Below are 23,094 nucleotides of genomic sequence, written 5' to 3' on the forward strand. Positions count from 1 at the left end.
GTTTGATTTGGTGGAGCATAAAACAGTCCAAGTATTATATAAAGCAAGGAACTATCTGCTACCAAGAAATATTCAGAGAATGTTTCATGAAAGAGAGCAAGGTTATGATTTAAGAGAGAAATCAAATCTAAAGGTTGGTAGAGCTCGCACAACAAAGAAAAGTTTCTGTATCACCATTTGTGGAGTAAAACTGTGGAATAATATGAGTACTGAAATCAAAAACATTTCGAGTGTAATCATGTTTAAAAAGAGACATAAAGAAATGATTCTCCAGAGGTACATTGAATAATTCACACAAGGTGTTTGATTTACTAATTGGATTAAAATGTGTAATGTGTAAAATGTTTAATTAGAACATATAGTTAAAATTATAGGGGTAGGATTAGATAAGTTTATACTTCTTCCTACTCCTTTTCGCTCATGTAAACTGCGTTGCTTATGAGATGTTGTGTATACATTTTTCTGTTCACTTATTATATTATTATTTTATCTTATTTATTTTATTTTTTTTACACTGTCGTTTACATGATCGAAATAAAGATATCAATCAATCAATCAATCAATCAATCAATCAATCAATCAATCAATCAATCAATCAATCAATCAATCAATCAATCAATCAATCAATCAATCAATCATTCAATCAACTCACTTCAGCTTCCCACAACAGAAAACAACACATCTGGGCGTGGTTTAAACAGAACGTAATGACATCGCATGAGCTTCTGGCCGTTACACTTATGGCTCACATTACTGTATTACACAGTCTTATGTGTGTATCATAACACTGAGTACACTTAATACAACTAAATAAAAGAGAAATAAATCACTATCCAGCACTGTACATTACAATCTATAGATTGTCAAATATCGATGTTCTTGTGACATTTCTACTTTGTCCTATAAGACATTTGATAATAATAATAATTTGACAGTTTATATAACCGTGTAAAAATCAAAACAACAAGTGTAAATTCAAAAGTTGTGATATCCAATAAAGGCAAAAAGGCCAAAAAAATATATACAAAAAAAACAACAACAACACTGACATTGGGTGAATATTGACACGAAACACAACCTACTGTATTGTTTGTACAGGGATTTCCCACTGGGACATCCCCTGTTTTCTGCATGCCTTATTTTCTCAATTTTCTACTGCCTCCTCTTTTAAATTGCTTTCTCTCTGATTGATAGCACTACTCATTCCCTGAATGCAGGTCAGGCACCATGGCAAACATGAGCTGATGATGTTACTGATTACATTCTGCATGAAAATGCCCCATAAACAAAAACAAATCAACACAAAACATAAAAAAAATAATAATCAATGAGCAGGTCACTTGTAATTTTTTGGTTTTTATTTAGCTATTGTTTTCAGTTTCTCTCATCAACCACAAAAAGCACATTTTGCATATAAAAAAAAAACTGGGAGTTTGAATTGTGCTCTGTTAACTCATTCCTTTACAGTAAATCTGATTGGCTCTTTGATGAGTCATTTTGTTCTTATTATCATTTAGACTATAATTTACTGGGTGTGGATTAGAGGATGACACAGGAGTGGATTTTGACTCCCGCTCCTTCCCACTCCCACAGAAAATATCCCAGTCCTCCCCAATCCTGAGGGAGGGTTTCAAAATCAATCCCAAACCACTAAGGAACACTAAGGAACTTTTCAACCTTCATATAATATTTTCATAACTTTTGTGATGGTACATCGACTTACAACAGGTTGAATGACACCTCTGTCATGGCCTGGGGGGGTCTTTATCGCCTTCACTGGCACAAAGCAGCTTTGAGGAGCATGGCAGGAACCCGGCTCTCACTTAAGTTTCACTTTCACTTTCGCGAGTCACAACGAGGAGGGAGCAGGCAATGCATAGAAGACCATTGTGTATGTGTGTTTACTGAGAAATGATCCGCTGGTAACAGAAACTTAGTTTGGACGTCTTCTGTTAATTTCCATGCACCGGGAGATCAGGATGTTTACGAAACTCAACCAAAATTGGAAGTTCTTAAGTACTGCTTTAATTTTTAATTTTTGGGATATGGAAATTGGGTGAGTATACAACACAATTACATTTCTGTAATTCACTCTGGTAACATTTTTCATCACTCATATTTTTACAAAAACATAATTTAGGAAAAAAAACAGGAAAACAGGAACATGAAGTTCCTTGCAGGAAGTTGTAGGGAACTTTTAATTGCGTCACTGCTGGTTGAGTTGGCCACCAGTTCAGACATTGTGGTTAGTAAAGGCTGCTGTTACTCTTCTTCTTATCTGAATCGTAGTGTGTTTCCAGTGTGTACCTTTGAGCCTTTGTTCCCCGTGACTTGGTCAATGGGTAGATTTTAAACTTTTAACTCTAACCAGGGGGCCCTGGAGGTGATGCACACTATGAAAATCTGTCCTTCCTTCCTTGGTATACAAAAACGGTCTCCTCAAAGTAACCCAGTCTTTGAAGAAGATGAAGGAAACTTTCAAACTCATGCATGGTAACTTTAAATTAAGCCTATCCCCGTCTAGGGATAGGCTTCAAATCTTTAATCAACTTACATTCTGTGTTTTTCATGAAGGCAGGGAAATTAGAATAGAAAAAAAATTTGAGTAACAGAATTTGTGCTCTTTCTAGATCACATGGATCCAACTGTGTTTCATGGAACATTGAGAATTGAGAATGCTTGGAAACTACACTGTGCAGTGCCAACTGAGTGGCGGGTAGCTACATTATAGCCTCGTTTCTACTGTCAGTACAGTACGGCACAGTACGGATCGGTACGGGTACGGTTCGGGTCGGATATGGTCAGCTTTGCGTTTCCATTGTATAAATATGTAATTTGTGGCTGCTCCCAGGTAGATCTGCACTTCTCCCAAAACGTCGGAGCAAACTTCTAAACAGCCGTCAGTTTGATAAACTGACCACAGATTAGGACTCTAAACTGTGACTTTCTCGCATGAAAAAACATTTAAAAAATTAATAAAGTGATGTTTTAACAGCGCTACAGCGGACTTTGTCTGTGTTGTTGTGCTTCAGATATCCGTCACGCTGTGCGATGATGCCATATGCTCGATCAATCACCAGCTTGCAGTGCTTTGGCTCCTCCCCAAAGGAACCGGTCCTGTGTGCTAGGTATCCCCAGAAGGGTTACAAAAATGGTAACGGGTACCATGGGACCTGTACGGTTCCATGGTAGTGGAAACACTGAAATAAGCGTACCGTTCCGTACTGACCCGTACTGTACCGCATAGTGGAAACGGGGCTTATGTTGAATACTGTACCTCAGGAACTGGTGGGTCCAACTACAGTAATGGTCTTCCTCAAGAGTGTTCGTAACACAAAAAGCGCACTGGTCTTACCGAGTCCAGCTGAAAAGTTAATTATGATATACAGTATGTGCAATTATTCATTACACTCTTGTGGTTTGCATGTTGAAATGTTGATCAATGAATAACACAAAAAAATTGATTCTGGGGTGTAGAGATGATTCTACATATTGCTTTGAAATAGGGACGCTCCGACTGATCGGCCGCCGATCGTTATCGGCCGATATAGACCCTAAACGGGTTGATCGGTGGGCTCTCAAAGTGCTGATCAGAAAAGCCCATCGCATATGAATTTTTTTCTTTTTTTATCCGAGACTGTTTTTTGGGTTGACAGACGCCATCATTTTGCTCTGTGCATGTGGATGTTTGTTTAAAATTAGGGATGTCCCGATCCGATCACGTGATCGGAAATCGGGGTCGATCACGTGGTTTCAGACTCGATCGGAATCGGACGTTACATCCCGATCAGGAATCGGATATATTACATATCTACATGTCAGGGTTTTCCTATCTGTCTAAAGCGAAGACGGGCCGCAAGGGGGGGCGTATTATTGTGAGATTGTGATATTGTTACATCCCAGTAGAGCACAAAGAACAGAAAAATAGTGGGATGATACAGTTGATCTACATTAAAAACTTTACTGCATTGCCAAAGTATCGGATCGGGACTCGGTATCGGCAGATACTCAAAATCAAATGACTCGGACTCGGGGGCAAAAAAATGTGATCGGGACATCCCTATTTAAAATGATTTAGCCTTTTTTGCTTCACTTGGGGAGTAAGGCAAGTAAATTAAGGAAATTTTATTTATTTTTTATTTTATTTCATCTATTGCTCTTTTGCTCTTGACAGGGCATGTAATGTTTACACAAATAAAAAGTTGATTGTGGTACATAAAGTTCTTGATTGTATTTATTATTTATTTCAGTACAAATGGTTTTACCACTTTAAGTGGTGCACAAATACAGGACATATAGGATTATTAATATTATTATTCTCCCATCGGTGATCGGATCGGCCCCCAAAAATGCTGATCGGAGCATCCCTACTTTGAAATACTCATTGAGCAAAGCAGTGGCTTCTGTGATATGTGTTTTACAATTGTAAACTCTGCAAATGCAACAAACTGAGGCAAGAGTATGTGATGCACACAGGATATTGTATCCATATGGTATTATTTCTCCATATTTTCTTTTTGTTTCACTTCATTTGATTGAAAACTCAATAAAAAAAATTGAAATAAATACAGTTGTCACTCTGAAGTATCTGGATATACTGTAGAGGAGAACAGATAAAACAGGAACATTTTCCCGAATGATTCATTATTGCAGAATAGGTTTAAGACAGTCAGCAGTTTTGTGCACTTTTTTTCACTTAATTTTTGGTCTTTATTTAGCTATTGTTTTCAGATTATCTCATCAACCACAAAAAGCACAATAACCCTAACCCAAAAAACTGGGAGTTCTGATTGTGCTCTGTTAACCCATACCTTTACAGTAGAAGTAATCTGATTGGCTCTTTGAGGGTGCGCAGCAAAAGGGATGTGGCAAAGGAAGTAAAAAAAAAACAGGTTCAGAGACTGTACGACAATTGATATTTAGATGTCAGACACATACTGATTCTCTTCATATTACCAATGTGTACAGAAGAGTACAGGGCAGAGAGTATGGGGACTTTCAGAGAAACACTTCAGGCGGACTTTACTGCATTTGATATTTCTGAGAGGCATGGCTTTGTTATGAAGGAGCCACTGGTAAGTTTAATTGTCACATTTTCTTTCTCATTAAAATAGACATTTTCTTTCTGTGTATTTATTTTAAATTTTTTTTTACCATGTATTAGCAAGGTTTCAATTATGTGAGGATCAATGAAGTATGTAAAAACATCCACACAACTCCAAAAAATGTTAACTGGTCTGGGTACATCTTCACACAGTCTCAAAGAGAGACTGGCACTCTCAAGTAACATGAATTATGGCCATTTTTTTTTTCAAAAGTGTTTTTCAATAGTGCTTTTTTATCGAAAGTGCCAGTCTCTGGTATCTTTCAGATATGTGGACCACAAAGCTGAATTCAAAAGGAAGCTGACTCATATTTTAGGTTTGCAATCAATTTTTTCACGAGTGTTCCCTGCAGGCAGGAATTCACAAACAAGTAGGAATGCACAGGGTAACATGGGCTAAACCAAACTAAACCAAGAACATTGTGTCAATAATGCAAAGAATGACAGATGATATGAGTTTCGGCCAAAATGAAAGGAGACACCTAGGAATTAAAAAAAACACAGTGTTCATGCGATCTGGCTAAAAAATAAAGAGATTGTGGTGTTGTTTGGAGTTGATTGAGGGAGCATCCAGGTGTACCAAGCTAAACAGACACACACCCAGACAAACCGGTAACACACTGGAGAAGCAAACACGCAGAGTAAGTGTAGCGTGAGCCCTCACGCCCTGGCAATCCACCCTCATCAGGATCAACCATTATCTGACCATCTCAGAGTTAAGGATGGGTAAATAGGACATCGAGTACCACTCTTTGGGATTGCTAGCTTCCCAGTCCATAAAATACTGGAGAGCCCTGTGTTGGGCATCAAGAAGATGGTGGACAGAAAATGCCAGTTGGGGCCAGAGGGATCAGCAGGATAGTATAAGAAAGACTGGTGAGACCTGAGGTCGTATTAACAAACAATCTGAGTCCTCTCAGAGAGCATCTAACTTAGCCTAAAACTTTAGTTTCAGTTTAGGAAAGTTTCAGGAAGGTGCTCAGAGCAACTGGTGGGGACAGAAACTTTTATCTTAGCAAGGTGTGGTTGATCCTGTTGCTGTATGACTCATACGGGGGGGGTCCGCGCAGCAGTATTTGTCCATATAATGGTTGTGAATGGTGCTCACTTTTCTTTGTCCAAAAAGACACACCAAAAAACACATGAGAAATTAAAAATTAAAAATATGAGATATGTTTTTGCTCCCCACTAGACCAGTTTTGAGTTCAGTTTCATACACTCCAGCCATTCTTGCCTTGTTGCCTTACAATTAGGCTATAGGAACCTCAGTCAGTACTCAGTGTGCTTTTTTAAAAATCTGAAACAAATGTTCCCTTAATGTTCTTCTCACCAGAATGCTTCATTTATGTGTTAAAATTATCATCATTCATCATCAATTTTTTTGGAATGACCATTGTTGTGAGGTCAGACACACCTGGATTAATCAGTTTGTCTAATAATGAAGCTGGCTTGAGCTCAGGAAGTAGTGGAGCTGTGCATAAAGCCCATTGTCATTAGATCTATTTTTTGACATTTCCACTGTGTTTTTTTTGTTTTTGTTTGTTTTTACATAGTTTTCATACATTTCATGCATATATTGATGTTTTAGAGGTCTTGTGTGTCATGGAAACTTGTTGCCAAGTCATGGGAAAGTCATGGAAATTTGTTGGTTAAAATGTGTATGAACCCTGTGTACATTACCAAGCACAATGCTAAAAAGTTGTTATTTTATAAATTACCTATAATGTGTATGTGTCAGATTCACTGCACCCCTGCTCCTTGGAAAACAGTTCAGATTCAGGATTTTTTTTTTTAACTTTAAGCCCTGCATATGTGTCATGATCACTAAGTGCAAGCCTGGGCACAAGGTATATGTTGGCAAATACATTTTTCCCCAGTATTTTTGATTGGCTCCATGGCTGGCAAACAAAGTTTGAACCCCTGGCTCTCTAGGTTCCCTGAAAAGACCTGATGAACAATTTAACTTGTGTTAGGATTCTCTCATGGACTCGTACCAGCTTGAACACACATATTGGTGTCCTTGTCTAGCCCTAACCTTACCCAAATCCACCTCTTTTTCTTTGATTGTCACTGATTAGGCTACTCTCACACATGAAAATCCCCCACGGGAAAAAGACATTAAATAAATCGTGTCATGTTTTTCATATTATACTTATTATTATCATCTAGACTAACCTTCCAGAATATTATAAGGCATGGATGGACCTGGCAGAAAAAGTCCCACAACTGATAGAGTCACGGAAACTGCGGGATTTGGTTCTTAAGGTGAGAATGAGCAAAACCTTTGTAATGCAAATTAACTCAGAAACAAAACTGATTACTCAAGCACATAAATGTGGGCATATGTTATTATTATTATTATTATTATTATTATTATTATTATTATTATTATTATTATTATTATTATTATTATTATTATTATTATTATTATTATTATTATTATTATTATCATTCATGAAACCATGATGGTGCTTCTCTTGAAAATGGAAGTATGAATAAACAGACGACTTGTACCAAATCTGTCACAAATCAGATGCCGGTCCTGAGTCTAGATCACCTGAATGATCACAGGGAGCTCATGCTGGCCCACCTGGTGCTGGGGTTCATCAGCATGGGATATGTATGGCAAGAAGGAGAACATGCACCTGCTCAGGTAAAATGCTTCACAACAAATGAATGAATGAGGGTTACAAAAACTTCTGGACTGGAACTTACATTTTGGTTTCACAGGTTCTCCCAAAAGCCCTGGCAGTACCTTACTGGGAGGTATCTCGCAGACTGGGACTCCCAGCCATCCTCGTTTATGCTGATTCAGTTTTAGCAAACTGGAAATTAAGGGATCCCTCTGGGTGAGTAATGTTCATTTGTTGCCTTTTTTAATGTCTTGAAGTCATGTCCATACATACTCCAGGCCCCCTCCTTTATTACAACAGGAGAGGTGGACAAACAGCTTTATTACTTAAGTGACAGTAAACATCCTCTTGGTCAGGTATTACTAGCTGTTCAGTCTTTTTTTTTTTTTTTTACTTTACTATTTTATTTAAGTTTTGCTTTGGTACAGAAACTGAATCTTTCTTTATTGCTAAATACAGTATAACAAACATGAATCTCAGATAAGCTCATGGTGCTCTGGTGAAGAACATTTCATTATTATCTGAAGTAGCCATCGTTAGGACACTGACAAGTTCAAACATGTCAAAATGCAGCAAAACAACATCAGAGGCAGAGGAGGAGATGACTGTGATATTCATATCCCCATCACAGTGACATGATAAAACCACAATCAGCTGACTAGAAGGTGTGGTCCATGTACGTAGAGGAGTTAAAAGTGCAGTAACAAACTGTTTTCTGGTTTCCAAAAATAAATACATAAATATGGAAGATATATACTTAATAGTACTTAATTAAAAGTACTTTGTTACTGAATACACTCTGAATATCAAAAACCTGCACGTCTCATGTTAAGTCACATCAAAAAATGATTGTACTCTCACCAATGACAATGCTTCCTACTTTCATTTTCATTTCAGGGATATGGAAGTTGGGTGAGTAGACAAAAGTAAAAGTGATTCACTCATCACATGGTTTCATGTGATGCTCTGTGCTCATATATTTTCAAAACATCATTTTCTTAAACAGGAACATGGACTTGATATTTTCCTTCCCTGCTGGTGAGAGTTGCAGGGGATTTTTCATTGTGTCGCTGCTGGTTGAGATGGCCGCCAGCTCAGGCATAGTGGTTTGTAGTGGCTGCAGTTACTCCTCCTTTTAAATGTTGATGCTATTTGAACCATAATCTTTTTCCAGTGTGTTTTTACTACAGTGCCCATTCGTATACTCTGTGCATCTCTGCCACTTTGGTACACATTGGTAGACTCTAAAATGTTCAACTCTAACCAGGGGGTCCTGGAGGTGATGCACGCTATGGAAAACTCTGACATCCTCGGCATACAGAATGGTCTCGTCAAAGTAACTCAGTCTTTGAAGAAGATGAAGGAAACTTTCAAACTCATGCACAGTACGTTTAAATTAAGCCTATCCCCATCTGAATTTAATCAATGTACATGCTGTGCTTTTTCTGAAGGCAGGGAAATTAGAATAACAGAATTTGTGCTCTTTCTAGATCACGTGGATCCAACTGAGTTTCATGGAAAACTGAGAATTTTTGTGTCAGGGTGAGTTTTAGTCCTCACAATGTCCTGCATACTAAATTTATTAATGCTTTTAATTTGTATCTTATCTGGTGCAGATTTATCTCACTAGGCATTACTACACTCCCTGCCCCTACCCCTATGTTGCTGCACTGTTGAACTGGGTAGCATTGGGAAATGTTGGTAAGTGTATCTATAAAAAAGGATGTTCATGCTACATGTATTGTGTTTGAACACTTTTAGGTGGCGTGACAACCCCCTGCTTCCAAAGGGGCTGCTGTATGAGGGTGTGAGCGATGAGCCAGTTTTTCTATCAGGTGGAAGCGCAGCCCAGAGTTCAGCCATTCAGTGCTTTGATGCATTACTGTGTGTCCACCATGAAGGCGAGCCAGGTAAAGATGCATTTCCTTCAACCTCTGACCCCTCAAATGATTCCCATGGATAACTGAGTTTGTGCAGGCAGTCGATTGCTCAGACATATAATATATCCACGAAAGGCTGTTAATTACTTTTTTGAACGTCTCTTTTCTGTTATCTTCATTGATCTAAGGAGCCTTTCTGTTACGCATGAGAGATTACATGCCACCTGCCCACCGTAAGCTGATAGAAAAAACTCTCTCTGCCGGTCGATCTCTGCGAGACTTGATCAACTCCTGCTCCGACTCTGATCTCTGCCAGGCCTACAACTCCTGTGTGTCTGCGATGGTGGATTTGCGGAGCTACCACATCAATGCTGTGACCAAGTATATCATTGTGCCTGGAAACAAAACTATGCAGTGTCCAATGAGTGGGGGGGCCACAAAGTTGAACGCCACAGGGACCGGTGGGGCAGACCTAATGAACTTCCTCAAGGCTGTTCGTGACACCACAAAAAAAGCACTGACGAGTCCATCTGATTCAAGAGATGCTTAAAAGTAATGTAAGGTCTAAATTACTACATTTGCAATATCCCACACTTTTCCACTACACTTATCACTTTGTATTTACAGTATGACAGGTTTACATGATAAAATATGTATAAATAAAACCACCATTGTATTTGATGAAGCTTAGCGAAAGTTCAGACAGGAATTCTATCTCTTTAAGCACGCCTCAAAGCCCTTTCCCTGTTTTCCTGCTATCCTCTCGCTTATTCTAAAAATTCAACCATCACAGTCTGCCATCCTCTTTCTCTTCCACCAATCCAATTTAAAAGTTTTCTCTCTCTCTCTCTCTCTCTCTCTCTCTCTCTCTCTCTCTCTCTCTCTCCTGTCATCCAGCCGTCATTTTAGTAAAACTCTCAGCCCACCTCCACCCCTGCACCACCTCCATCAAGATACAGATCGTCTTAATCTGGATCTTCAACCGAGAAGTTCCCTCATCAGGCGACTTCAAGCTTCCCACCATCACCAGTGTCTAGGCCCGGGGGGGAATATAACTTCTTCAGATGCAAGCTTCCGTCGTCTAAGCGCCAAAGTTTATTTTGTGCACAATAAATGTAATTTCAAATTCATCTTCAAACCTGCCTCTCTTGTCGTAAATGGTCTGTCCTGATTGAATTATTATTAGAATTCAAGTAGCTTACAGTACCATGTTACAGTATTTGGTGAATGATGTTTTTGCACAGTTGTTCAACATCTCATTTTCCTGCAGTCATGTGAAAGTAGGACTACATATCATGTGACATCACATAGGGTGTGGCACACCAAACTTCAAACAGATAGTCACTGACAGACATTATCTCAGACAAAAAGTCAGACTTTTATGTATTAAGTTTCTTGTTTCCTTAGGCTGGAAGTTTGCATATATAGCCCTAGATATAATTAAACAAACTGCACTTTAATATATGCCTCACATAATCACATTATATGGCTGTAAAAGGGATCATATTTAATTTAGTTTAGTTAGTTTATTTGGATTTTTTTCTGTGTTGTAAAAAATGTCTAACCAAAACCAAAATGTATCTATGCATATTAATATATTAAATCAATTATGCTAATTGCATTTTGAAAATATTTGATATTTCTATAAATATTTAGCATAATCAGATACTATAAGAAGAATTATTGTCATTGTACTGGTAATATTGATCAAATTGAAAAATTATACTTACAATATGTGAGAAACACATTTTGCAGACTGCAATCGATCAGTATACTATATATAGATTGGAAATGAAATTATGTTATTAAATTATGTTTTTGAGAATAAGAAGACAGTGACAGAGGAGGGACACAATAATGGAGGTGATGCACACTATGAAAATCTGTCCTTCCTTCCTTGGTATACAAAAACGGTCTCCTCAAAGTAACCCAGTCTTTGAAGAAGATGAAGGAAACTTTCAAACTCATGTGTGGTAACTTCAAATCTTTAATCAACTTACATTCTGTGTTTTTCATGAAGGCAGGGAAATTAGAATAGAAAAAAAATTAGAGTAACAGAATTTGTGCTCTTTCTAGATCACATGGATGCAATTGTGTTTCATGGAACATTGAGAATTGAGAATGTTTGGAAACTGCACTGTGCAGTGCCAACTGAGTGGGGTGTAGCTACACTATGTTGAATACTGTACCTCAGGAACTGGTGGGTCCAACTACAGTAATGGTCTTCCTCAAGAGTACATCGCACTGGTCTTCATACAGTATGTGCAATTAGTAACTCCTTTTCATTACACTCTTGTGGTTTGATATGTTGAAATGCTGATCAATGAATAACACAAAAACATTTGATTCTGGGGTTTAGAGATGATTCTACATATTGCTTTGAAATACTAATTGAGCAAAGCAGCGGCTTCTGTGATATATGTGTTTACAATTGTAAACTCTGCAAATGCAACAAACTGAGGCAAGAAACTTGTATGTATATGTGATGCACACAGGATATTGTATATGGTATTCATGCAATTGTGCTTTTTTTTACATCAGTTTTGATTGTTCTTTTTTGTTATTTCTCCACATTTTCTTTTTCTTTCACTACATTTGATTGAAAACTCAGTAAAAATTTGAAATAAATACAATTGCCACTCTGAAGTATCTGGATATAGAGGAGAACAGATAAAACAGAATGTTTTCAAATGATTCATTATTGTACAATACTGTAGGTTTAAGACAGTCAGCTGTTTTATGCACTTGTAATATTTTGGTTTTTATTAAGCTATTGTTTTCAGTTTCTCTTAACCCTTTCTCTCATCAACCATCAAAAACACACATTGCATATTAAAAAAAGGATTTCTGATTGTGCTCTGTTAACTCATACCTTTACAGTAGAAGTAATCTGATTGGCTCTTTAATGAGGGTGTGCAGCAAAAGGGATGTGGCAAAGGAAGTTAAAACAAAAACAGGTTCAGAGACTGTACAGCAATTGATATTGATGTCAGACACATACTGATTCTCTTCATATTACCAACGTGTATGAAGAGTACAGGGCAGAGAGTATGGGGACTTTCAACAAAGAAACACTTCAGGAGGACTTTACTGCATTTGATATTTCTGAGAGGCATGGCTTTGTTATGAAGGAGCCACTGGTAAGTTTAATTGTCACATTTTCTTTTCTCATTAAAAGTGTTCAGAAAAGTAATAACTCTGTAATAACTCATCTATCAGACGATGTAGCCCAAACTTTGTCTAAAATTCTATTTTCGAGTAAATCCGGGATGAAAGTGGGGTAGTTTTTTTCCACATATATATTGATATATTGCAGGCACACGAATTATGCGTCACTTTGCTCACGATTCATCAGCCACTGATATTGGATCCGTCATCCGTCAATCAAACGTCTGAGACAACACCCACACACACCGAGCTCGGTCTCGCCCCAAGCATTGAATATCCTGCCCGCTTGATAACGACCAATCAAATTCATTTTCCTTACTCGGGTAAACTTGTGCGGCAACTCATGGAAACTCGTAGAAGGAGGCGCGACAAACAGGACAAACGGCCATTTCTGAACACCTTTGAAATAGACATTTTCTTTCTGTGTACTGTATTATTATTATTTATTTATTTATTTATTTTTACCATGTATTAGCAAGGTTTCAAATATGGGGATCAATGAAGTATGTAAAACATCCACACAACTCCAAAAAATTATAACTGTGCATCTTCACACAGTCACAAAGATACCAGAGACTGACACTCTCAAGTAACATTTATTATGGCTTTTTTTTTTTTTTTTAAGTGTTTTTCAGTTGAGAGTTCCAGTCTCTGGTATTTTTCAGATACTATGTGGAACACAAAGCTGAAAACAAAAGGAAGCTGATTCATATTTTAGGTTTGCAATCAATTTTTTTCACAAATGTTCCGTGCAGGCAGGAATTCACAGAGCAACATGGGCAAACTAAACCAGAAACATTGTGTCAATAATCCAAAGAATGACAGTCAAGTGTTGGGGCAAAAGGTTTGCTCACAGTCTCACTGAGATTTAAAGAATTTATATCAGAGTGAACAACCAGCAATAGTCAGCAAAGATAATCAAAGAGATTCAGAGAACAAATCTTGCTATTCGGCCGAATAGGGTGCAGTGTCTTTCAACCACGGGGGTCTCAAGAGACTGGACACAAACTGATGATAGGATCAGATTTTTATACAGTGATGATCATGTACACATGTTTATCCAGACAGTTTAAAGTACAGAGTATGTCTGGAAATTAATCATGATGTTAAGCAATATTTGCAAAAGAGGTACATATTTGTTTACCAAAAGGAACTGAATCGATTAGAAAGTTGTTTCACAACACATCAGAGCAAAGAACAAGTTTCCCATTACAATCCTCCCTTTTGTCATTCTGACAACTAAACCACTAAATTATCTCAAATAGAATAATAAGTGAAGAGCAAACCATCAGCAATGTAAATTCACTAAGATTCAATACATTGCATCATTGGCTGCCTCTACATAAAACATATTCTTTATATATGTGTGTGTGTGTGTGTGTGTGTGTGTGTGGGGGGGGGGGGGGGTCTTTTAACACTGTAAAGCACTTTGTGTTGCATTTTTATATGTATGAAAGGTGCTATATAAATAAATAAAGTTTGAAGTTTGAAGTTTCAAACAAAACCTTTCTCAGAGTTATTATCACTGTCAAAGCTCTTGGGATATGGGGGAATCCAGTCTGGAAGAGGGTACAAATCAGGCTGGTCTTGACATTTCACTGTCACCAGTGTAGCAGTGGTTCTTTTAACACATACCTTGACCATGGCTGTAATCAAAATGAACAGAAGTACGATAAAGATTATACCACCTGCTATCCAAACTAGCCCCGAGATGAGGGAAGATCCCCATAACCCTGTCATTATCTGCGTGCCTCCGAAAGGGTGATCTTCGTGTAGTTCTCTAATTCCCTGTTCTGTGTCTTGTTATTACATCATGTACTGCAGAGGAGGAATCTGGCCTAAAAAGGTAGGCAAAGGCAATGGTTTTGTGGTGGCTCTTGTGGTGAAACTGGTTCTCTACGGGGGTGACTGCGTCAATATACCATTCAGTATGATCTCCGTGAGCTGGGGGTTCCTCACTCCATCCTTAATCTTGACATTATAGTTCAAGTAATGTATTATGATATTTGAAATGTGATGTTTTCTGAGCGCGCAAGATATGAGAGACAGCATGAGGGACCATAAGTGTTACATCAGAGTATCCAACAATATCAACAAATTAGACTTACCCCTCTCCGTGATCACGTGCCCCAAATAAGTCACCTGTTTTTGTGCAAACTGAAGCTTCTGTTTGCTGACCTTGTGCCAAATGTTTGAGTAGCGCTACTGTGTCGATTTTACAAGCCTCTTTTGATGACCTGCAGATTAGTAAATCATCGACATATACTGCACAAGGGCAGATCCCCGGGGGAGATGTAAACACTGCAGATTTTCACTCCGAGCTCTATGAAACAAGCCAGGACTTTCATGGTAACCCATAGGACACCTGGTCCATGTATACCCTCGACCGTTAAAGGTGAGAATGAACCAGAACTGACTGTTGGGATGTACTGGAACAGAGGAAAAAGCGTTTACCAAATCAACGACAGAAAAAATTGTAGTTTCTGGTGGAATTAATGACAGTATATGGTATATGGACTGGATACCTCAAGTGCCCGCTGGTATACCACTGCATTTACTGCTTTTAGATCCTGCACAAATCTCCATTCTGTAGGCCGGCCTTCCTCGCGAACCTTTTTAACAGAGACGATAAGAGTGCGAACAGGAGAATCACATGGTACAATCACGCCAGATTTTAGTAGTGACTCAAACACGTGTGAGGGGCGCCGCTAGGGATTTTGGGCCCCATGAAAAGAATCTTTACAGGGCCCCCAACACAGCGGCAACATTTTTTGATGCTATTTTACATACAATTATGCATTTTAATGGTATTTTTGACTATCATTACCATATTTGTGAAGGAAGAACAACATGACAGTTGACATGTAGGGGAAGAACTGAGCACTCTGAATACAATGGAATTCATTTAGATTCATTTATTTGCTGCAAAACTAATTCTCAAATAGGAAATAAACAATGATCAGTAAAATCTGCTGGCCAGAAACCAGGGTCATCAGTCAGATTATCTTCTTCCCTTTCAAATACCTCAACATCAGCTTGTTGTTCTTCCTGCCTCTCTGTTGTCTTTCTGAGTCTTTCTGTACACTCATTCAGTCCATCCTCCTCTGAATTACTTTCAACATCTTCGTCCTCTCTCTCTGTCGCCTGTGTTTCTGTGCTCTCACTTTCATCTGTACCCTCTTCCATCTCTTCCTCCACATTCCTCCCTGACAAACCAGAAGAGGGTCCTGGACCTGGCTCTGTAGAGTGTACATGACATACATTAATTATATAGTATTTCCTATAATATAACTATTTGTAATAGCATAGTCACCAACATGTAAACTTCTCAGATTGGACTGAGAGCAGTCCCCCCAGTCTGCTGCACACACCACAGATTTTCTCCTCTGTTCTTACTGCACGTGTTCTATTTAATTTTTTTTAAAGGGTTTATGCTTTTTGAACCATTAAAATTGTTCAAAATGCTTTTTATTTCATTCATTTTAATTAATCTTAATCTAACCCCCCCTAACCCTAACCCTAACCCTAACCCAAGTTATTGTTACCAGGACATTGAAAATAAAATATTTGTGATTATATGTTAATAACTTAGTGTCATATAATTTTTTTCTGTATTATCATTTCATCATCATTAGGGGCCTCTCTGGGCCCCCCTCCATCATGGGCCCCTAGAATCCGTCTCCTTTACCCCCCCTTTTCGGCGCCCCTGACTGGTGTGATGCCATCGATAGCTTCTTTCTTTAAGGGGTACTGTTTCAATCATGGCCTATACTCAGATTTGGGCTCAGCTCCTTTCATGAGCCCTACATCATACTTATGAGAAGCCCACGATGAAGACGGAACTTCAGATAGCGCTGGGATATGTTCTGTTTCTACCAATGCAAACAAATCGATGCACTGCACTTGTTCTTCCACGAGCTCGACCGATCTTTGAACTAACACTGTGTCTGTCAACACTGATCGATACACATTACCTTTAGCGCTATACTCTATTTTAGGATCCTCTGCAGCCGGCTCAAATTCTGTTAGGCCAAGACAGTTGTGCAACCATGGACCCAAATCCTGCCATTTCCAGTCTGCTGGCTTGGCGAATGAGATATGAGGGGTAGTGAAATAAATTATTGGTATTCATATAATTGATGGTAATTAGAATTGATGTTTATCATATGTGTCATGATCACTAAATGCAAGCCTGGGCACAAGGTATGTTGGCAAAAACATCTTTCACCAGTATGGCTCCATGGCTGGCAAACATTGTTTGAACCCCTGGCTCTCTAGGTTCCCTGAAAAGACCTGACAAACAATTTAGCTTGTGTTAGGATTCTCTCATGGACTCGTACCAGCTTGAACACACATATTGGTGTCCTTGTCTAGCCCTAACCTTACCCAAATCCACCTCTTTTTCTTTGATTGTCACTGATTACTCTCACACACACGAAAATCCCCCATGGGAAAAAGACATTAAATAAATCATGTCATGTTTTTCTTATTATTATTATTCTTATTATCATCTAGACTAACCTTCCAGAATATTATAAGGCATGGATGGACCTGGCAGAAAAAGTCCCACAACTGATAGAGTCACGAAAACTGCGGGATTTGGTTCTTAAGGTGAGAATGAGCAAAACCTTTGTAATGCAAATTAACTCAGAAACAAAAATGATTACTCAAGCACATAAATGTGGGCATATGTTTTTAGGGTCCGGGGAGCTAAGCTGCCAGGACACTTATTGTATTCCTAGGAATTCTTCTTTCTTCTTCTTCCGAGGAAATCATACTTGAATAATCATGAATAAACAGACGACTTGCACCAAATCTGTCACAAATCAGATGCCGGTCCTGAGTCCACATCGCCTGAATGATCACAGGGAGCTCATGCTGGCCCACCTGGTGCTGGGGTTCATCAGCATGGGATATGTATGGCAAGATGGAGAACGTGAACCTGCTCAGGTAAAATGCTTCAGAACAAATGAATGAATGAGGGTTACAAAAACTTCTGGACTGGAACTTACATTTTGGTTTCACAGGTTCTCCCAAAAGCCCTGGCAGTACCTTACTGGGAGGTATCTCGCAGACTGGGACTCCCAGCCATCCTCGTTTATGCTGATTCAGTTTTAGCAAACTGGAAATTAAGGGATCCCTCAGGGTGAGTAATGTTCATTTGTTGCCTTTTTTAATGTCTTGAAGTCATGTCCATACATACTCCAGGCCCCCTCCTTTATTACAACAGGAAAGGTGGACAAACAGCTTTATTACTTCAGTGACAGTAAACATCCTCATGGTCAGATATTACTCCAATACAAGTATAAGCCTTCAGTCAATTTTTTTTTACTTTACTATTTTATTTAGGTTTTCCTGTGGTACAGAAACTGAAACTGAATCTTTCTTTATTGCTAAATACTGTATAACAAACATGGATCTCAGATAAACTTATGGTGCTCTGGTGAAGAACATTTCATTATTATCTGAAGTAGCCATCGTTAGGACACTGACAAGTTCAAACATGTCAAAATGCAGCAAAACAACATCAGAGGCAGAGGAGGAGATGACTGTGATATTCATATCCCCATCACAGTGACATGATAAAACCACAATCAGCTGACTAGAAGGTGTGGTCCAAAGCAATGAGTATTTCTTCTAGAAATGTAGAGGAGTTAAAAGTGCAGTATCAAACAGTTTTCTGGTTTCCAAAAATAAATACATAAATATGGAAGAAATATAGTATTAGTACTTAAGTCACATCAAAAAATGATTACTCTCTCCAATGACAATGCTTCCTACCTCTTTACCCATTTCAGGGATATGGAAGTTGGGTGAGTACACAAAAGTAAAAGTGATTCACTCATCACATGTGCTTCATGTGATGCTCTGTGCTCATATATTTTTAAAATATAATTTTCATAAACAGGAACATGGACTTGATATTTTCCTTCCCTGCTGGTGAGAGTTGCAGGGGATTTTTCATTGTGTCGCTGCTGGTTGAGATGGCCGCCAGCTCAGGCATAGTGGTTTGTAGTGGCTGCTGTTACTCCTCCTTTTAAATGTTGATGCTGTTTGAACCATAATCTTTTTCCAGTGTGTTTTTACTACAGTGCCCATTCTTATACTCTGTGCATCTCTGCCACTTTGGTACACATTGGTAGACTCTAAAATGTTCAACTCTAACCAGGGGGTCCTGGAGGTGATGCACGCTATGGAAAACTCTGACATCCTCGGCATACAGAATGGTCTCGTCAAAGTAACTCAGTCTTTGAAGAAGATGAAGGAAACTTTCAAACTCATGCACAGTACGTTTAAATTAAGCCTATCCCCATCTGAATTTAATCAATTTACATGCTGTGCTTTTTCTGAAGGCAGGGAAATTAGAATAACAGAATTTGTGCTCTTTCTAGATCATGTGGATCCAACTGAGTTTCATGGAAAACTGAGAATTTTTGTGTCAGGGTGAGTTTTAGTCCTCACAATGTCCTGCATACTAAAGTTGCTTTTACTTTTTATCTCATCTGGTGCAGATTTATCTCACTAGGCATTACAACTCCCTCCTGCACCTACCCCAATGTTGTGCTTTTTGCTGTTGCTGCACCGTTGAACTGGGTAGCATTGGGAAATACTGGTAAGTGTATCTATAAAAAAGGATGTTCATGCTGCATGTATTGTGTTTGAACACTTTTAGGTGGCGTGACAACCCCCTGCTTCCAAAGGGGCTGCTGTATGAGGGTGTGAGCAATGAGCCGATTTTTCTATCAGGTGGAAGCGCAGCCCAGAGTTCAGCCATTCAGTGCTTTGATGCATTACTGTGTGTCCACCATGAAGGCGAGCCAGGTAAAGATGCATTTCCTTCAACCTCTGACCCCTCAAATGATTCCCATGGATAACTGAGTTTGTGCAGGCAGTCGATTGCTCAGACATATAATATATCCAAGAAAGGCTGTTATTTACTTTTTTTGAACATCTCTTTTCTGTTATCTTCATTGATCTAAGGAGCCTTTCTGTTACGCATGAGAGATTACATGCCACCTGCCCACCGTCAGCTGATAGAAACTCTCTCTGCCGGTCCATCTCTGCGAGACTTGATCATCTTCCGCTCTGACTCTGATCTCTGCCAGGCCTACAACTCCTGTGTGTCCGCAATGGTGGATTTGCGGAGCTACCACATCAATGTTGCGACCAAGTATATCATTGTGCCTGGAAACCGTACTGTGCGTTGCCCAATGAGTGGGGTGTTCACTATGTTGAACATCACAGGGACCAGTGGGTCAAGCCTAATGGTCTTCCTCAAGACTGTTCGTGACACCACACAAAAAGCACTGATCTTAGCGAGTAGATGCTTAAAAATAATTTAAGGTCTAAATAACTACATTTGCAATGTCCCACACTTTTCCACTACACTTGTTCGCTCACGTTGTATTTATGACAGGTTTACATAAAAAATATGTATCAATAATGTGTTTGTTATTATTAGAATTCAAGTATCTTACCATGTTACAGTACAGTTTTTGCACAGTGGTTCAACATCTCATTTTCCTGCAGTCATGTGGAAGTAGGACTACATATAATGTGACATCACATAGGGTGTGGCAAAACACCAAACTTCAAACAGATGGTCACAGGCCATCGGTGCATCTTAATATATGAGATCAATTATGCTAATTGCATTTTGAAAATATTTGTATAAATATTTAGCAAAATCAGGTACTATAAGAAGAAGTATTTATTGTCATTGTACTTGTAACATTGATCAAATTGATAATATTGCTTTTGACTTGTTTTTAACACAATTATTCTAATGGAAAATTTGTGCTTTCAATATGTGAGAGACACATTTTGCAGAACTGCAATTGATCAATATACTATATATAAATTGAAAATGAAAATGGGAACTCTTATGTTTTTGAGAGTAAGAAGACAGTGACAGAGGAGGGACACAAATATATAAAGCTAAATTCTGTAGGATTAAAGTGATAGACTGGAAAAATAAAATCAAAAGAGTGAAAGAGACGCAGGCACAGTGGGGGAAGTTTGGTTCAGGGATGGATGTGACATCAGGTCACTCAGTTTCATCGACTGCCCCAATGCCCCCTACAAGTTTTGACTTTGTGTCACATTAGAAGAGCATTGCTGCTGAGCCCTATTTATGGTCCACCTCTGCTTCACTAAAGCACAAAAGATGCAAAGTACGGACTGTTTGACACCGTGTGAATGCAGTTCTGGCTGTAACTACACCCAGCACTGGTGTAGCCCTCTGCTGTCACGTTGCCTCTGGCACTCAGGAGACATAGGAGAACACCGGGTCACCTTCGGTTGAAAATGTTTTAATTGTGATGTAGAAACAGTAGAAAAATGCATAATATTGCACATAGTCACTAAATTGCACTTCCTCAAGGTACAGATCTTTGCAATGGAAATTGGTGACCTGAATAATGTAGTCTACTGTGTAATTGGGAGGCCAGTATGTGTCTTCCTGACATATAACAGTATTGTAATCTACATAAAATAAGAGCTGCTGTTATAAAATGACTTCAGTAGGTACTTGCTTTGTAACAGCATGCAAGTTCAGTGTCATTGCTACATCATTAGTGTTGTTGGTGTTGTTGTTTTATACTTAACCAAAGCTGGTGGCTACAAGTCTTATCTGCTGTAAGGTTGCTACCATACTCCTGGAGCACTGTGTATAGCCCTTCTACGCTTGTAAATTCAGTGCACAGTTGTTTGTGTGGGTTGGTAGACAGGTGTTCTGTAATTGTTTTCTGCTGGGAAAAAAAAAGAAAAGAGTTGTTCAATTGTACAAGACGGAACTTGCAGTTGAATGGAAAGATAAATCAATATTACAAAACAACACTTCAAGTACCTGCTAACTCGACATTAAACAAATTATCTAAAAATAGAACAGGATCTAGACTTAACACCAGAGCTTTGCTGTGACACAATAAGTGAGGCAAGGCAAACTCTTAATGGACTCCAAGAGAAATGTCAAAATAGCCTTTACTTTATGTTGGAAATCAAAAAAGACAAAATGAAAAATAAACAAACAAAAAGCAAATGAACAAAAAGTAAAAATAAAAAAAGTGTTTACATCATCATAGAAAATACTCTGCCTCAGAAGTAGTCAAAACTTTATACGTGTTATTATAAAATCCAACCTAACCTAGAACACTTGTTCTGCATTTTCAACAATTGTACCTGCTCAAGAGGAGGGGCCCGGACATGTGTTTTAAAATGTCCTCCTTGTCTCTGCTAAAAAGGATAGATATTCTAAAATATAGATTCTGAACATTATTTGTCAGTGTAGCCAACAGAGAAGGACGAGACAGTTTAGCAAAGTGAGCTAAAATTGAGAGAAAGAAAGGACGGAGAGATAAAGGGACAGAGTTACAAAGAGAGGGAGGAGACAGGGGTTAGTAACAAAGGCAGGCAGACGTTCACTCAGACAGACAAACTGAACAGGTTGTTAACAGATAAGGAAGAAGAGGAGAGAATAGACAGGGTTATAAGAACAGTAGTGGCATACTACCATGTACTGTACTGTGTTTCAGTCTTTTACGCATGTTCCTCTCAATAGTCAAATGTTTGTGCTTTGCCGGAGGTGGGGCTGATGTCCATTCAAAGATTATAGCTTCACTCATAAAAGGCCCTCCACATGGCGCCTCCTCTTGTTGCCAAGCAATATGCTCTAAGGGAAGAAAGACCAAAAGTGCGTTGCATTGTAGGATACAATTAAAAGATGTAAACATAAAGTGAGAGGTGCATTTACCCGGTATATATAAACAACATCAATCTTTAAACAGCCAACAAAGTTGAAACTTAGCGTATGTCTGCATATTGTCAATGTGCAGAAAGGAAGATGATGTTGAAAACTGTTGTGGAACCAAATCGATGATTCAATGTGCTGATTAGCATATTCATGATGTCATTGCGAGGCATTTGTATTCTGCCTTACTGTATGTCAGCCCTTTATCTGTGTACTTATCTCTTTCTCTCTGTGATCACATACTGTATATAGGCTAGTATTTTAATATGATAAAGCTGTTTTCATTTACATGTTATCCTGTTTCCCTTGTCGAACAATAGAACAGGTTTGAAATAGCGACTGAGACATGGCCATGTTAACCAGATGTCAACTTCAAGTCATTTCCAAGTTGCTCCTCTGCTGCTGTTGAGATCCTGATTCTACAACTACAGCGTTATCTGACAAAAACCACAAAACACACAAGTTAAAGGCAAAGACTGTGATGTGGTTTTCGGCCATATTTACTTGTAAAATGATAGATCAGAGAGAAAGTTAGAAGCGAAAGAATATCTTATGTCTTAT

The 23,094-nt window shown here is 38.6% G+C and overlaps 1 protein-coding gene across 1 annotated transcript; it reads left to right on the top strand.

Moving 5' to 3' along the window:
- Nucleotides 1-4,987: 4,987 nt before the first annotated feature.
- LOC310997731 (uncharacterized protein) lies at nt 4,988-23,053 on the top strand. The gene is made up of 20 exons (XM_083987521.1): nt 4,988-5,075; nt 7,274-7,369; nt 7,638-7,757; nt 7,835-7,953; nt 8,635-8,649; nt 8,744-8,843; nt 9,005-9,122; nt 9,228-9,279; nt 9,499-9,647; nt 9,806-10,161; nt 12,611-12,757; nt 17,301-17,396; nt 17,616-17,735; nt 17,813-17,931; nt 18,584-18,598; nt 18,694-18,793; nt 18,955-19,072; nt 19,178-19,229; nt 19,459-19,607; nt 19,767-23,053. The coding sequence occupies exons 1-20, from the start codon at nt 4,989-4,991 to the stop codon at nt 20,126-20,128; spliced, it is 2,490 nt and encodes an 829-aa protein (XP_083843647.1). The 5' UTR covers nt 4,988; the 3' UTR covers nt 20,129-23,053.
- Nucleotides 23,054-23,094: the final 41 nt, after the last annotated feature.

The sequence above is a fragment of the Trachurus trachurus genome (assembly GCF_905171665.1).
Source record: "Trachurus trachurus genome assembly, chromosome: 15".
NCBI classification, from domain to species: domain Eukaryota; kingdom Metazoa; phylum Chordata; class Actinopteri; order Carangiformes; family Carangidae; genus Trachurus; species Trachurus trachurus.

Bases quoted from the DNA above. Each gene is read 5' to 3' on its own strand.
- LOC310997731 (XM_083987521.1), top strand. From the start codon at position 4,989: ATGGGGACTTTCAGAGAAACACTTCAGGCGGACTTTACTGCATTTGAT. The intron at 9,280-9,498 runs GTGAGTTTTAGT...GAACACTTTTAG, and splicing joins CTGAGAATTTTTGTGTCAGG to GTGGCGTGACAACCCCCTGC. The intron at 19,073-19,177 runs GTACGTTTAAAT...TGCTCTTTCTAG, and splicing joins AACTTTCAAACTCATGCACA to ATCATGTGGATCCAACTGAG.